Source organism: Crassostrea angulata, chromosome 2 (genome assembly GCF_025612915.1).
Source record: "Crassostrea angulata isolate pt1a10 chromosome 2, ASM2561291v2, whole genome shotgun sequence".
In the NCBI taxonomy this organism is placed as follows: Eukaryota; Metazoa; Mollusca; class Bivalvia; order Ostreida; family Ostreidae; genus Magallana; species Magallana angulata.
The window spans coordinates 31,082,227-31,095,504 of record NC_069112.1 but is presented as its reverse complement, the minus strand read 5'-3'; the positions used below and the strand labels follow the sequence as shown (position 1 = coordinate 31,095,504).

Genomic DNA, 13,278 nt, shown 5'->3' with positions numbered 1-13,278 from the left:
ATAGAGCGGTGATTTTAAATTGACACTGTTCCCACCCTCAGTACCTGGCTCTTGGGCTTTCCCACCCTAATTGTTTTAAAACGCGGTTAAATATCTAATTCAAATTTTCTAAAGTGCCTAATGCCACGTTCACAGTTTTGGTAGAGTATAAATAAGGGGTTGTTAAAAACTGAATTATCATCATTGACAAACTATTGGACAGTATGGCAGAAGCATTCCTTGAATTTCTGTAAGTAAAAATATTCCTTTTTTAAAAAAAAATAATTCCTTATTTTTTTTTCTAAACTTGTTTCATTTTTTACATGTACATTAATTGTAAAGCTTAAGAGTTTAAGAAAAAAAATTTCTTTTCACAATTTTAAAACCTTCTAAATGGGTTGTGATTAGTGAACGAAACATAACAAAGTAAACGGTATTTCACAAGTTATAAACTGATTAGGCATAGATTCGTTCATTTCATTATTAAAAATTTAAAGGCTATTTTATGCATAATTATTATTTAAACGCCTAACATTTTGTATGAAAGTAATATAAAACATGGAAAGGGTGTAATTCCTTTGTTTATTTTCTCTATTACTGTATTTTTTTTTACAGTGACGCCACAAGCTCGGCAAATTCCTTCGATGAATTTGAACAAATGTGGGTGAAAATGGGTGAAGAGTTAGAGTTAGAAGGCCCGCCAAAGGGGTGAGTTAAACTGCTTTTGTTAGAGTTATCTTTCTTCGGCCTGGTTTAATATGTTGTTTTCTAACACCTTCTTTATCCATTTATAAATATATGGTTTTAATTGAAATCAGAAAGTGTGTTATACATTTCTTGAAAGGCCTTCCACTCCTACCCCAAAAGTAAAAATAACTGCTTTTAGAACAAGTGAATGCAAACCGAAACAATTCTAAACATTTATTTTAGAATTGAAATGATTTTAGAACCATTTTAAATTTTCCAATCAATTCCTTTGAATGATAATAAAATAAAATTAAAAATATGAAAGAAAAAACCGCAAGTGTGTATGTATCTTATTTTCACATTTTTTCTCACTCTTTTATTGAAGTTGTATTCCACCCCCTCCCTCTCCAGACTGCGAATCCACATTGAGTACAATTGGCACGAAAAATGAGTCATTAAAAAGGTAAAAATTGGATTCTAATGTACCAAAATGTGTTATATGTGTATTTAATAACTTTTTTGAAAAAAAATTTTCATTACATTTTCATATTGTTTAATTTCTAAACTATTAGCTAACTGATTTTTATGAAATAAAATTTGCAAATTTGAACTTTTAAAAACATCATGTTTAAATAAGTTAGATAATTTCGTTTAGCCATGTTAAAAAAGTTAGTGTCTTTCACGCTCTCTCTTTAGACCTCTAAGTCCTACACCGGAGAGTCACGGTAACTGCGACACCTTTTCACCAGTTGTCAGCTACTCGCCGGCCCTGGATTCCAATTGTAGTAGTGCCTTTGCGCCTGTTACATGCAACGGGGATGATAATGGTCGATTAAGTCAGACGGAAGATTCCATCCTGACTACTTTGAGGTGAGGAATGTTTTAATCACATTAATTTCATACATGTATCATCTTTTGATTATCGTCAATGTCAATTCATTTACAAAAGGGTTCTTTGAAAATGTCATTAAATTACTTTTGCTAATCTCTATGTTATAAAAGACATGGGTTCTTAACACTCGCAAACTGATATAATGTACCATATCTGTAATATGATAGTCTGACCAGAATTCCGGATCGATAATGTTCGACCATGTTGGTTCCGTATTTAGTAGTTTTAGTTTTAGTTTCCGGTTATGAAATAAAAAAGATGGAAAACTCATCACGAGTTCAGACCATTTATTCCTCTCACATCCATCGTCCATTTATCATAAACATCGATACCGGAACATGGTGGAGAATCATTAACTGTTAATCTACACCCGTTATTTCAGCAAGGCCGTCTATGATGGATTCACAGAAAATCCATATTACGAGATTTTCTGGCCATGTACACGAAGACCCCCAGAAGTTCCTCGATGAACTGGAAAGTTACTTGATCCTTCACGGCATTAAAGTAACATCGACAGACCGTAAGTGTGCTGCTTTTCACCTACATCTACAAGGACCGGCTTTGTCCTGGTACCAACGACTGGCCGAGACAGTAAAGTATAATTGGAATAATTTGCGTGCAGCTTTCCTGGCACAGTATAACAACAACCGTTGTTTCCACATTGACGTTGAGAAGTTCCACTCATTAAGATTGCAACCAAACCAACGCATTGAGGACTTCTATGCCACAGTGGTTGATCTGGGAACAAGATTAGAGGTTGCTGACAGAGACATCATGCACCGTTTCATCGCGGGCCTCCCAGACCAGCTGGCATTTTTCGTTCGGGCAGGCCGACCTATCGATTTGGCCCAGGCTTTTGAATCCGCCCTGTCTGGCGCCGCAAGTGGTTACAGGAAATCTGACCCTCCAGAGTTGTTGCAGCCCACTGCTGCCCCAGAGACTTGTACTACCATACCTTTGGCTGCTGCTGCCACACAGCCCTCCATTGACAACCTCGTTAGGAAGATTGAGTTGCTCTCTACCCAAGTAGACGACCTTCGTCAGCTTAACTCTCGCAACCAGGACCGCCACATCCCACGAGGAGGATTCCGCATGTAGAACATAGACTGTTTTATCTTGAGATTATACATTGTATTTTCAACTTGTGTCTTTTCATTTTGATACATATTCAAAACCATTTTTCATTTTTATACTATAGCACTGTAAGTACAGTACTTTGCTATTGCTGAATCTTACACTTTTTCAGAAAATCACCAATGTGCAATGTTTACTTTTTCCATGAATTCTAGCTTTTTCCAAAATAGTCACTACTGCAACAAAATGTCAGTGTGTTACACAATTGCAATTTACTTAATTGTATCTACATTGTTTACTTGGCATTTGCAGATTAGTTTTCTTCTTAATGCACTCTGATTTGAATATCATGTTGTGTAAATGTGAGAGTGTTTGATGGGCCCAATGAATGGTGTATACATGTTTCGTACATTTTATTCACTTCTGATTTCATTACTATAGAATGTCCATTTCTTCAGGTTGACTACCATGGAATACTAGTATTAATAACAATGGAATTATTATTTTTGTGACAATGTACTTTCATTGGATGTCCATATTTCACCTATTGTTGAGATTCCCTTGATCTCTATCATTTATGTCATTTCTTGATTTTGGAATTCTGGTCTTTGATGTTGTTTGAAAAAATTCTCCAATTTTTTTTCACACGGCGGGGATGTACCATATCTGTAATATGATAGTCTGACCAGAATTCCGGATCGATAAATTTCGACCATGTTGGTTCCGTATTTAGTAGTTTTAGTTATGAAATAAAAAAGATGGAAAACTCATCACGAGTTCAGACCATTTATTCCTCTCACATCCATCGTCCATTTATCATAAACATCGATACCGGAACAATAATCATTAAATGTGGGATGTACTTAGAATTAAAACGTTGTGGGTGACACTCAGTAAGGTTGATTTTATATTTTATCAACAGGCGAACAAATCCGGACAAAGTACGTAGATTAAAGAAGAAGATGAGACAACCTTGTAAACCCGAGCTCTTCAAGGAACATTTTGATGTTTTAAAAACCCTCCTAGTCAGAGTAGCAAATGATTGTGAGCAAATTCGGATAATACTGAATTATGTGGAGGACAAGCTGGTTGAAGAAGACAAGTGCGTTAAAAGGGTTCAGTTTACAACTCTATAGTTCTGTAAAGAAAGTACCAGTTTGTGTTCAAGCTTTCATTGTGATTAGTGCATTTTTGTCTTTATATTATTATATAAAAAAGAGAATATTTAAATTGTATATTTATGTAAATTGAAATGCCCCCAGGGCCCTTGATTGAGAAATAAAAAAGCTTGTACTATCTCTGTTGTCTTTAAGTTTCCTGATCACATAAAGACCTAGAGAATCTCAAAACTTATAAAATTAAAAAGTATAACGCTAGTTTACTTACTGTAAAGGGTTGAGCAATGGTTTTACCTCTGGTGCAAAAATATAGTGAAGTAAAGAAATGCTTCAAATTTTGCACCTTTTATACTCAAATTTACCTTTATATATTAAAGGACTGGCCCTACGAAAAACTGCGTTCTAAAGCCATGCCTGGATACAATATTTTAGTAATTCTAAATTTAGCAATACTTTACACTGTTGCTGTGGTTACAGATGACTTACGTGACCCTAATAGTAGATATTTATGGTATCATCCTTCAACGGTTGCTATGCGAACTAAGGTGACCCTGATAGCATATATTTATATTATCATTCTTCAGCTGTTGCTATGTGAACTAAGGTGACTTTATTGACTGTAGAATTCTTGATTGTAGACTCACTCTGTGCACTAAGGTAACCCATGACGTCATCAACTGTAGACTCCCCCCTGACTGTAGACTAACCCTTGACTGTAGACTTCCCTTTGACTGAAGAGTTCACCTTGACTGTGAACCACCCCCTAACTGTAGACTCCTCCCTGGCTGCAGACTCCCCCTCACCTTGACTGTAGAGTCCACCTTGACTGTGAACTACCCCCTGACTGTTGACTCCCCCTTTGACCTCGTGACCTGGGGAAAACCCACTCGTGACCTGGGGAAAACCCATGACGTCATCTGACTGCAGAGTGACTGCACTCTGTCCTACTTACTACTGATGCATCAGCTGTTCGCAACGGCTCGCAGATTTAGTACAATCATACACACCTCCAACGGGCCACCACAGTTTATTACAAACTTAAGGTGATTATTATAAACACATTGCTTTGATAATACTATTTCATACTCATTATTGCAATATATTTTGTTAGATTAAGTACTATTGCTATTTGGGGTTTTTTTTTTACATAAAAGGTAAATCTGAGGGTTTTTTTTAAAAAACATACACAGAATATTAGAGAATGCGCTGTTTACATTGGATTTTACCTTTAGTGTCAATTTTATATTAATAGGCGAACGGACTCTGAAAAACTACGAAAGTTGGAAAAAAGGATGAGGGAGCCAGAGCCAGAACAAGACTTCAAGCCTCAATTAGAACTTTTGAGAACTCTGATGTCCAGAGTGACTACGGATGTCCAACAGATTGAGATATTAACGAACTATTTTGAGAATTGGTTAAGAAAAGGAACGCTAGTATCAAAAGAACGAAATTTACAACTTTATCATCAGAAAAAGTGCCGGTACGTGAAAAATTTTGCGGAACAAACAGTAGTTCAGTGATAGAAAATATCAATAAAAATCATAATCAGCCAGAACAGGACACAAAGCTTCAGTTAGAACTTTTGAGAACTCTGATGCCCAGTGGTGACTGCGGATGTCTAGCAAACTTACATAATCACGAACTATTTGGAGGACAAACTGTTCAAGGAAAGGGACACTTATTAAAAGAGTGAGGTGTATAACTTTAACAACAGGGATGAAGAATTTCATTTTAAAATTTGCAATTGATATGTACATGTAGAATTTATTAGACTGAACAGTATTTTGGGGATGGAAATGTTAATAAAAATAAAAATTCATTAACTTTGTTACTTAGAATAAGTTTAAACTTATGCCTTGCTACATATGGTCCTGATATCTTTGAGAAGAGTTTGCGAATTTTTTTTTCTGATAAATTTACTTACAATTTGATGCAATGCTTGTCATTCTTTGCTACCTTACAATGATAAAATTCGGAAAACGTTGGTATTTTATACTAAATCTGGAAGTTTTACCCAGAGTGTGATTACAAGAAAGCTCTATAATTAACTCAGACTGGTGACTGTTGCTATGTGAATATTTCTTCAGATGTTCCTTAATTAGATTAGTACAATGTGAAGATAATGTGAACATTATTTAGTCTGTTGCTATGTGAACATAACTTGAGATGTTCTTAAATTAGACCAATGCATAGACAGTTGCTATGTGAGCATAACTTCAGATGTTCCTTAATTAGAGTTGCTATGGGAACATAACTTGAGATGTTCCTAAATTAGACCGCTGCATAGACAGTTGCTATGTGAAAATAACTTGAGATGTTTCTAACTTAGACCGCTGCATAGACTGTTGCTATGTGAAGTTCCTAGTTTAGACCACTGCATAAACTTGTTAATCATGGCATGACTTTGTTCCTAAACTAGACCAATGTATAGACTGTTGCTATTGTTACATTTTGTGACGTCAGGGACTGTAGACTCACCCTTAACTGTGTACCGTCCTACTGACTGTAGAGTCCCCCTTGATTGTAGTCTCCCCTGACTGTGAACTACCCCCTGCTGTAGACGACCCCGTTGACCAAGTGACCTTTATGGGAAAAACCCGTGACGTCATCTTGACTGCAAGGTGACTGTTCTCTGTCCCACTTACTACTCTTATGGCCTTTTTTGCTCACACTGTCTTAACTATGAGGGTAGTGGCGGGAAAACTTTTATTGTTTCTGTGAATTAGTGGTCATTATCTGCGCATGCGCTGGATACTGCATATTTAGGACTGAATGTACAACGAGGACTCGGATAATCCCAATTATCTTACAGGTAAGTATCTTTATATACCTTGTCTTATTGTAAATTATAAATAACTTACTTTTATATTACATGTACATATTAAGTTATAAAATTTTAAAGAGTCAAATGATTGTTTTTGTATTATATTATTATAATGAACCAACAATTTCAGACAGGAAGCGATGAAAGCATCGAAATGACGAGTCATATTTTGATGTTCGTTAAAGGCTGGAACTCTGATGTTGAAGAGAGGGTCATCCACTCAAGTTTTACTATCACGTTCATGCACATACATGTTTGTTTAATTTCTTTAATATATAAATGAATCGAGAACTGATAGGTGATCTATTACAATGTTTGCATGTGCACACCAAATTGGATTTTTTGCCTTAGGTGGCATAAAAAATAACTTAATTTCAAAACGGCAGAAATCAGTACTGAAATCGAAAAATAAACTGCAGGAACATAAGAAGAAGCGAGTTGTTTATGAAAGAAAGAAGGAGATAACATTAACATATTCATATTTACTTAAGGTGGTATTGGACACCATATTGTGACATACTTCCAATGGGAATAAACTGTAAAATCAATTTAATTTTAATGTTTTCTTTACCAAATCTGTTATCCAACAGTGTAACGCAATGGGTTCAAGCATTAGCTACGACTCTGTCAGTCATGAGTTTGAATTCTGCGGGGGGCTTTTATAGTTTTAAGTTTTAAGGTACCTTATATGTTTTCAAAATAATTTCAATCATATTTTGTCAGACACTGTAAATTAAAAAATAAATTCTAAACCGGTAAAAGTATTTTGTTTATAGTGAACTTTTATCAACAATAATATCAACAGGTGTCCCATACCACCTCAATTATAAACACTTGATCTGCATCACTGTAATATATGTACTGTATTTAATTAATTTTAAACATTTAATTTTAATCCTCTACAAAAAGCAAAGAGGAGAAAACATGCATTGGAACACCTTGCAAGTACGGGGTGGGAAAATGAGATGAGAAGGACCCAAGTCAGAAACATCCGAAAGGTGGAGTTTACCTCCAGTGACGAAGAGTGTGATGGTAGATTTATCTCCCATCCACTCTTGTGGCAGAGTGATAAACTTGCTAAGGTGAAGTCCCACCTAAATAACACTTTTTGGAGATGTGAATGTTGGGGCAGTTAATATCAAGCCAACTCCTACGTGCCTAGAGGAGTTTCCTTGGATGGTAAAAAAAGATTGTTTTTTTTAAGTATATATTGTAGTGTTTTTTACAGTTTACTTCATTGAGCTATCAATGTAAAGACATAAATTCCTTCACATTAAAAGTCAAATAAATTAAAGAACGATATAAATGTCATCACCACCATACACCTGCACTGACATTGAGAGACCATGCTACATCTATGCAGGAACAAAGCACTACCCATCATAATCGTGACAGCACTCTTGACAGTTTACCAGCACAAAAGCACAATCACACTTCATGTCCACCACTCTTACTGATAGCACTCTTTTAAGTGTTGCTGAACAAGTCACCTCGGTAATTGATCATAGCAAATTTAACCCCCCCCCCTCCCCCCTATCGGCTAATACCCGCTTAAAATCAAAGAATAAGTAGAACTATCAAATTGATGATTTTTTCTGGATATTTTAAAAGTTTATTTTCTACAGTTTTTGTATTAAATGTACCCAAGTGATTGCTTCAGGTTGATCTAGTAAGTAACAGGGAACTCTTGTTCTATTAGTATTTATATTATTACTTAGTTTCTTTTAGTTTCTTTGGGAAACTTAAAAAAAGAAGAATGTGCAATTCTACCATTCTCTTGGATTTCATTAAAATGAAATACTACAATACTTATCAGAGCTCAATAATGTCGTAATAAGCAAAAGGACACTTGACAAGTTCTTTCGCTCATTTGTACGGAGGAAAACAGAGTGATTTGCTAGAAGGGGCTTTATTCCTCGAAGATTCACGGATACAAGTTATTGTATCTTCAGTTTAAAGAGTCTGAATACACGGTGACCAAAGAAACTGTTCAGTTTCTGCTATAGATTATCGATCCACTGGGGTGCAACAACGGCGACGAGGTAGATTAAGACGGCGGATATATTCTAATCCTGGTGCGGACTCAATGTGATACATTGATTCTTATGACAAGCCTTCCGGTATTTGCATCAATGGTTGAATCGATGGGTTTTCCAGGCATATCATTTGGCTAGAGGCATATTCGACAAATAGTGATCCAGCTGTAATAGCGAGCTATTTTATGTCTGCCGTTGAATCAAGAAATGGGTTCCATAAGAGCTGTTGTGGGAACAGAAATTGGTCATGTAGAAAATGTGCAAAAGTTTTAAAGTATGAAGACGTTGAAGAATTCGCACACATATATTTTCTTTTAACCATAACCAGAGAATAGAGGCTTGGTGGTCGTATCTCAGAAGCCACCATGCACAATTCTGGATATCTTTTTGTCTATGTATTGATAGAAAAAGATAAATTCTGTCGCCACCCAGGATGAGGTAAACACTCAGGAGGAGGTCACCACCCAGGAGGTTAGCCACTCCTTACCGGCCTCCAGGAGGACACCACATGTAGAGGAGGGGCTGCGGTATATAGGTAGACTAGGCAGTAGCAGCATATATGAAGTTTAAATGTAGTTATACAAATATCTATATATGTTGTTTCACGCTTTCTATTTGCATATTAATTAATGATGAAGACACTCATTTTGTTGTTAGAGAGAATAGAGGCTCTTGGAGATTAGCTCGTCTTCCGTTTTTGTACAGGTGGTTTTGTTGAGTTTGCAGATAGAACTGCAGTCGGTTGCGAAAATATTAATAAATTTTAATAATTCACAAATTAAATGAAATTAAATTACAAGGAAATGGTAATTACCATGAAAATTAAATTTATTTTACCCATCACCTGCCCGTCTACAATTATTTAGTTTAACGCGGATACTGATAAGATCTTGCGTAAAATAGTACAAAGGACTTTTCGGTACCCCGTGTCAGGCAGGTGATATTCGAGTCGAATGTCATGAAACCCTGTACTCGTAATCAAAGATAGCTTGAGGTCATTGCGCAATTGGATGATAATTTTCATCCTCCCTTATTGATCTTAATCATTAAGTATTGATTTAGATAAAAAAAAATTATCGTAGTGTTTCTTTTTATAATGAAGTGTTAATTAATTATCCTTTCTTTATTATTTAAATACCTGGCCAAATGAAACTTCTCTCACTTCTCTGCATCACTATTTCTTTAACCTGGGTCGAGCAGAATTTTTTAAACTTTTCAATGTCCTCGTAATCTCCATGGATCATGAGCTGATTTACCGTAAATTCTGGCTGTAACACAAGTTAAATGATTTGGCATTCTACCTGGACGACCGGTCTTAAAATCGGACATGCATACACATGTTTACAGGTTTCCATGAAGCTGATGATCGTGCAAGAACACGGGGGGGGGGGGGGGGGGGGGTGTCCTCAGATAGACTCATCCCCAGAAATAAAACAATGATAGCAAAAAGCATTATGAGTGGTACTTTTGTGTTTCGAATGAAATCCAAATGTAGACTTGGAATAGTTTGTCACCAAATTTTTATACCGGTCTCATTCGACTTTGGTATATGACTTTCCACAATGTCAATATTATATCTCATTTAATGACATTTATTCTCATACCCTATCGTTAAATTAGATAACAATACCCCATTTGACTGTATATCTAGGTCACCTAAATTTTGTTTTAAAAAAAGAGACCATATTAACCCCTATACCAATGACACTCTGACTTTTTGCCTTAAAAAAAATACATCTCCGACAGTTAATCTACCAGTTGATGAGAAATGCAGAGAGAGAGAGAGAGAGAAATCCCATACATCATTAGACAATATGCTATTGTTTCTTGAAAAAAAAAATTACATCGAGATTTTCGAAGCTGAACATAATTCTATTACATACTTCGTTATGAACTGTTAAAATTTAAAGAAAAAGGGGAGGGGAGGGCGCGGAGAGAGGTGAGGGGCGGTAACATTGGTTACGTGTTAACGCTAAAAATGAAAAAAAATAATTAAATTATGACTAAACAAATGTTGAACCTTTCATGTATTCCAAGTAGGCTGCTTCCTCCAACTCTTTATATTTGTTGTCAACTGTCCCCCCTCCCCCATTATTCGTGTTCATTATATTTTTTTAACCAAACATTTTCACGACAATAATCCGTATTCAAGAAAAACGAATATATAACAAATTGGAGAAAATTGTAAATATTCACCTTGTTTTCCCCCGACTTTTTGACATCATTTTTGGATTTGTACCTTGCGGAATTTTATCATCAAAAACAATGGCCAGGTCAGTAATTTATCTTTTTACTTAAGACGCCAATATTAGCCTTCCTGTTTTACAATATTTAAAATTAGTTTAATTCGAATATTTTAGCAACTGCATTTGCAACCAAAAAATTCTACTCGTTGAATTGCTGGAGAGAGCACTAACGCTCGTGGACGAATGTCCATGCTCGTAAGTTATTTTTTATTTGACAATAACAATTAATTTTCGCTAATTAACTATCGATCCTTTTTTCACAAGTGTTCCCGACTTTGAATAAAATGTTCATTTTTTAAAAAATTTCTCTTGGTCTTTTTTTTAAGACACAATAGAAGATGGGCAAAGGCCTCCACCCCTGTAATGTAGGTTTCAGTTATTTTTTAAAAATCGTTCTTTCTCATTAACTTTGTAAATTTTCAAGTTCAATCATGACTAGATTTGGGGTTATTTTAAAGGAAATCATCCTTTTTGTTTTATTCAGAGCTACACCCGTGAGTGGCGGCAAGGGGTCAGTAATTCTCAAGTTCATACTTTTTTTTACATCAGTAATATAAAAATTAGATAATCAAACAATAAATTCAAAAATCATGAATTCAAAATCATTATCTTTTTTAAGATTAAAAGAAACCCCAATGGCGCCAAATTGGTAAGTAAAATATCAATATAATGAATAAATAAGGGAGGGGGGGGGGTATCCGATATCAAAAGCTATCTTACAATGCGTGAATTGTCTTTCTTTTACTTAGTCTACCGAGACGACTCTTGACGGGGGGTGAAGATGGATCCCTGCAGTGGGAACTCTCCCCCATTGGGTTAGATTTTTTTGGATCACTCACACGTCGTTTTATATCAAATATAAAATGCAGAAAATTCAATTATTTAAAATCAATATACTGTGTTTACAGTGTGGACTCCGACGTCAACAACACAACGCTGAAGAGATCCTCGTAGGTTTTTTTTTTAAATGTCTTTGTTTCGAATAGACAGGCAATTTTTACATTGCGAAAGAAAATTAATTCTTTTCTTCACCATTTTTTTCTCAGTTCTGAGGTTCTAGCTATTCCCTTGTAAGTGATTTTTTTATCTATAATACACTACCTTAATTATCTGAAAGTTTTACATAGTTATACATTTTTTGTTGAAGAAGTAGCTCGTTTCTGATCAAAAAATGTTTATTTTAATTGTAATAATAGCGACCTGTCAGATTTGGACGATGCAGTCTTTATATCGGACGACGAACAAGACGAAAGTCACGTCCCTGCGTAAGTTCATTCACATTGTCTCTCATTTCATTATTATTTGAAATCACTAATTCTAACAATTTTAAATTCCAGATCCCAAAAGAAGACACCCCAAAAGAAGACAATGTCAAATTAATTGAATAAATAATGTATTATCTTGCAAAGAGACTTTTTCTTTCTACTGTATCAAATATTTTTCATGAGAAAAAGATTGGTAAACCTTTTTAGCAGAGATATACTTCTATGATTTTACGATTTTGCTGATTGGATACTTCATTCATGCATGGATCCAAAAAAGTTTTCAAGGATGTGGAAATGAGAAAAAATTGCAGAAAAATTCTTTTTGTAAAATTAAATGAAAAATATTGACAAAAATTTATTTCACTCTTTTTTTCAACTTTATCTGGAATGTTATGAATGAATCCAAAATAATTTTCAAGGATGGGGGAATCTGATGTTCAATTATATTTTTGTCAATATTTTTAAGACCACGTACTGAGTGAACATTGAATCTTCAGGAAGAAGAATGTTAAATCAGGTCCAGACCACATACTGAGTGAACATTGAATCTGCAGGAAGGGATTATATATACAAGTACTAGAAACGGACTCTGCTTTAGACCTTTTGAATTTAACGCTCTCAAAGACTTATTGCCAGACATTGAAAATTGTCTACCCGAATTAAAAGACGTGGAATGCTGTTCTGAACGCGACGATCATCAGAATCAACAAAGAATTCTGCAGTGTTAACATTTGCAATCCAAACGATTTCCAAAACTGGTGAAAAAAAGTCAAGAACAACAAACTCTGACTTTTTTCTTAGTGATTTTGACTTGTTAAAAATCTAATTTATTTTCAGTGTGTGTCATTTTATTTCATGTTCTTACTTATTCACAGCGTTTTTTACCATTTCCTTTATAATAATTTATGTTGTTTGAACACTTTCTTTTAAAACAAACTTTTTTTTACAACGTTTTACAATAAATTTCATGTTATTGTTTATTTACAGTCAATGTGTCATTTGTCTTGTAATATTTGAATTCTATCTTGTGTCAATAAAAATAATCAGACTTGAATTTTTTTTCGAAGTTTTTTTTTTCCCAACTCATTCTGTAAGATTTAAAACATCAACCAAACGATTTATTAAAAGTATTTAAAAAAAAAACAAATACCAAAAAA

The 13,278-nt window shown here is 34.8% G+C and overlaps 2 protein-coding genes across 2 annotated transcripts in view; both read left to right on the top strand.

The window, feature by feature from the left end:
* Nucleotides 1–13,278, top strand: part of LOC128171734 (putative nuclease HARBI1) — a 225,458-nt gene that overhangs the window by 47,194 nt on the left and 164,986 nt on the right. The window lies entirely within an intron of this gene.
* LOC128171735 (uncharacterized) lies at nucleotides 92–8,008 on the top strand. The gene is made up of 4 exons (XM_052837499.1): nucleotides 92–687; nucleotides 1,052–1,129; nucleotides 1,363–1,536; nucleotides 3,555–8,008. The coding sequence occupies exons 1-4, from the start codon at nucleotides 638–640 to the stop codon at nucleotides 3,766–3,768; spliced, it is 516 nt and encodes a 171-aa protein (XP_052693459.1). The 5' UTR covers nucleotides 92–637; the 3' UTR covers nucleotides 3,769–8,008.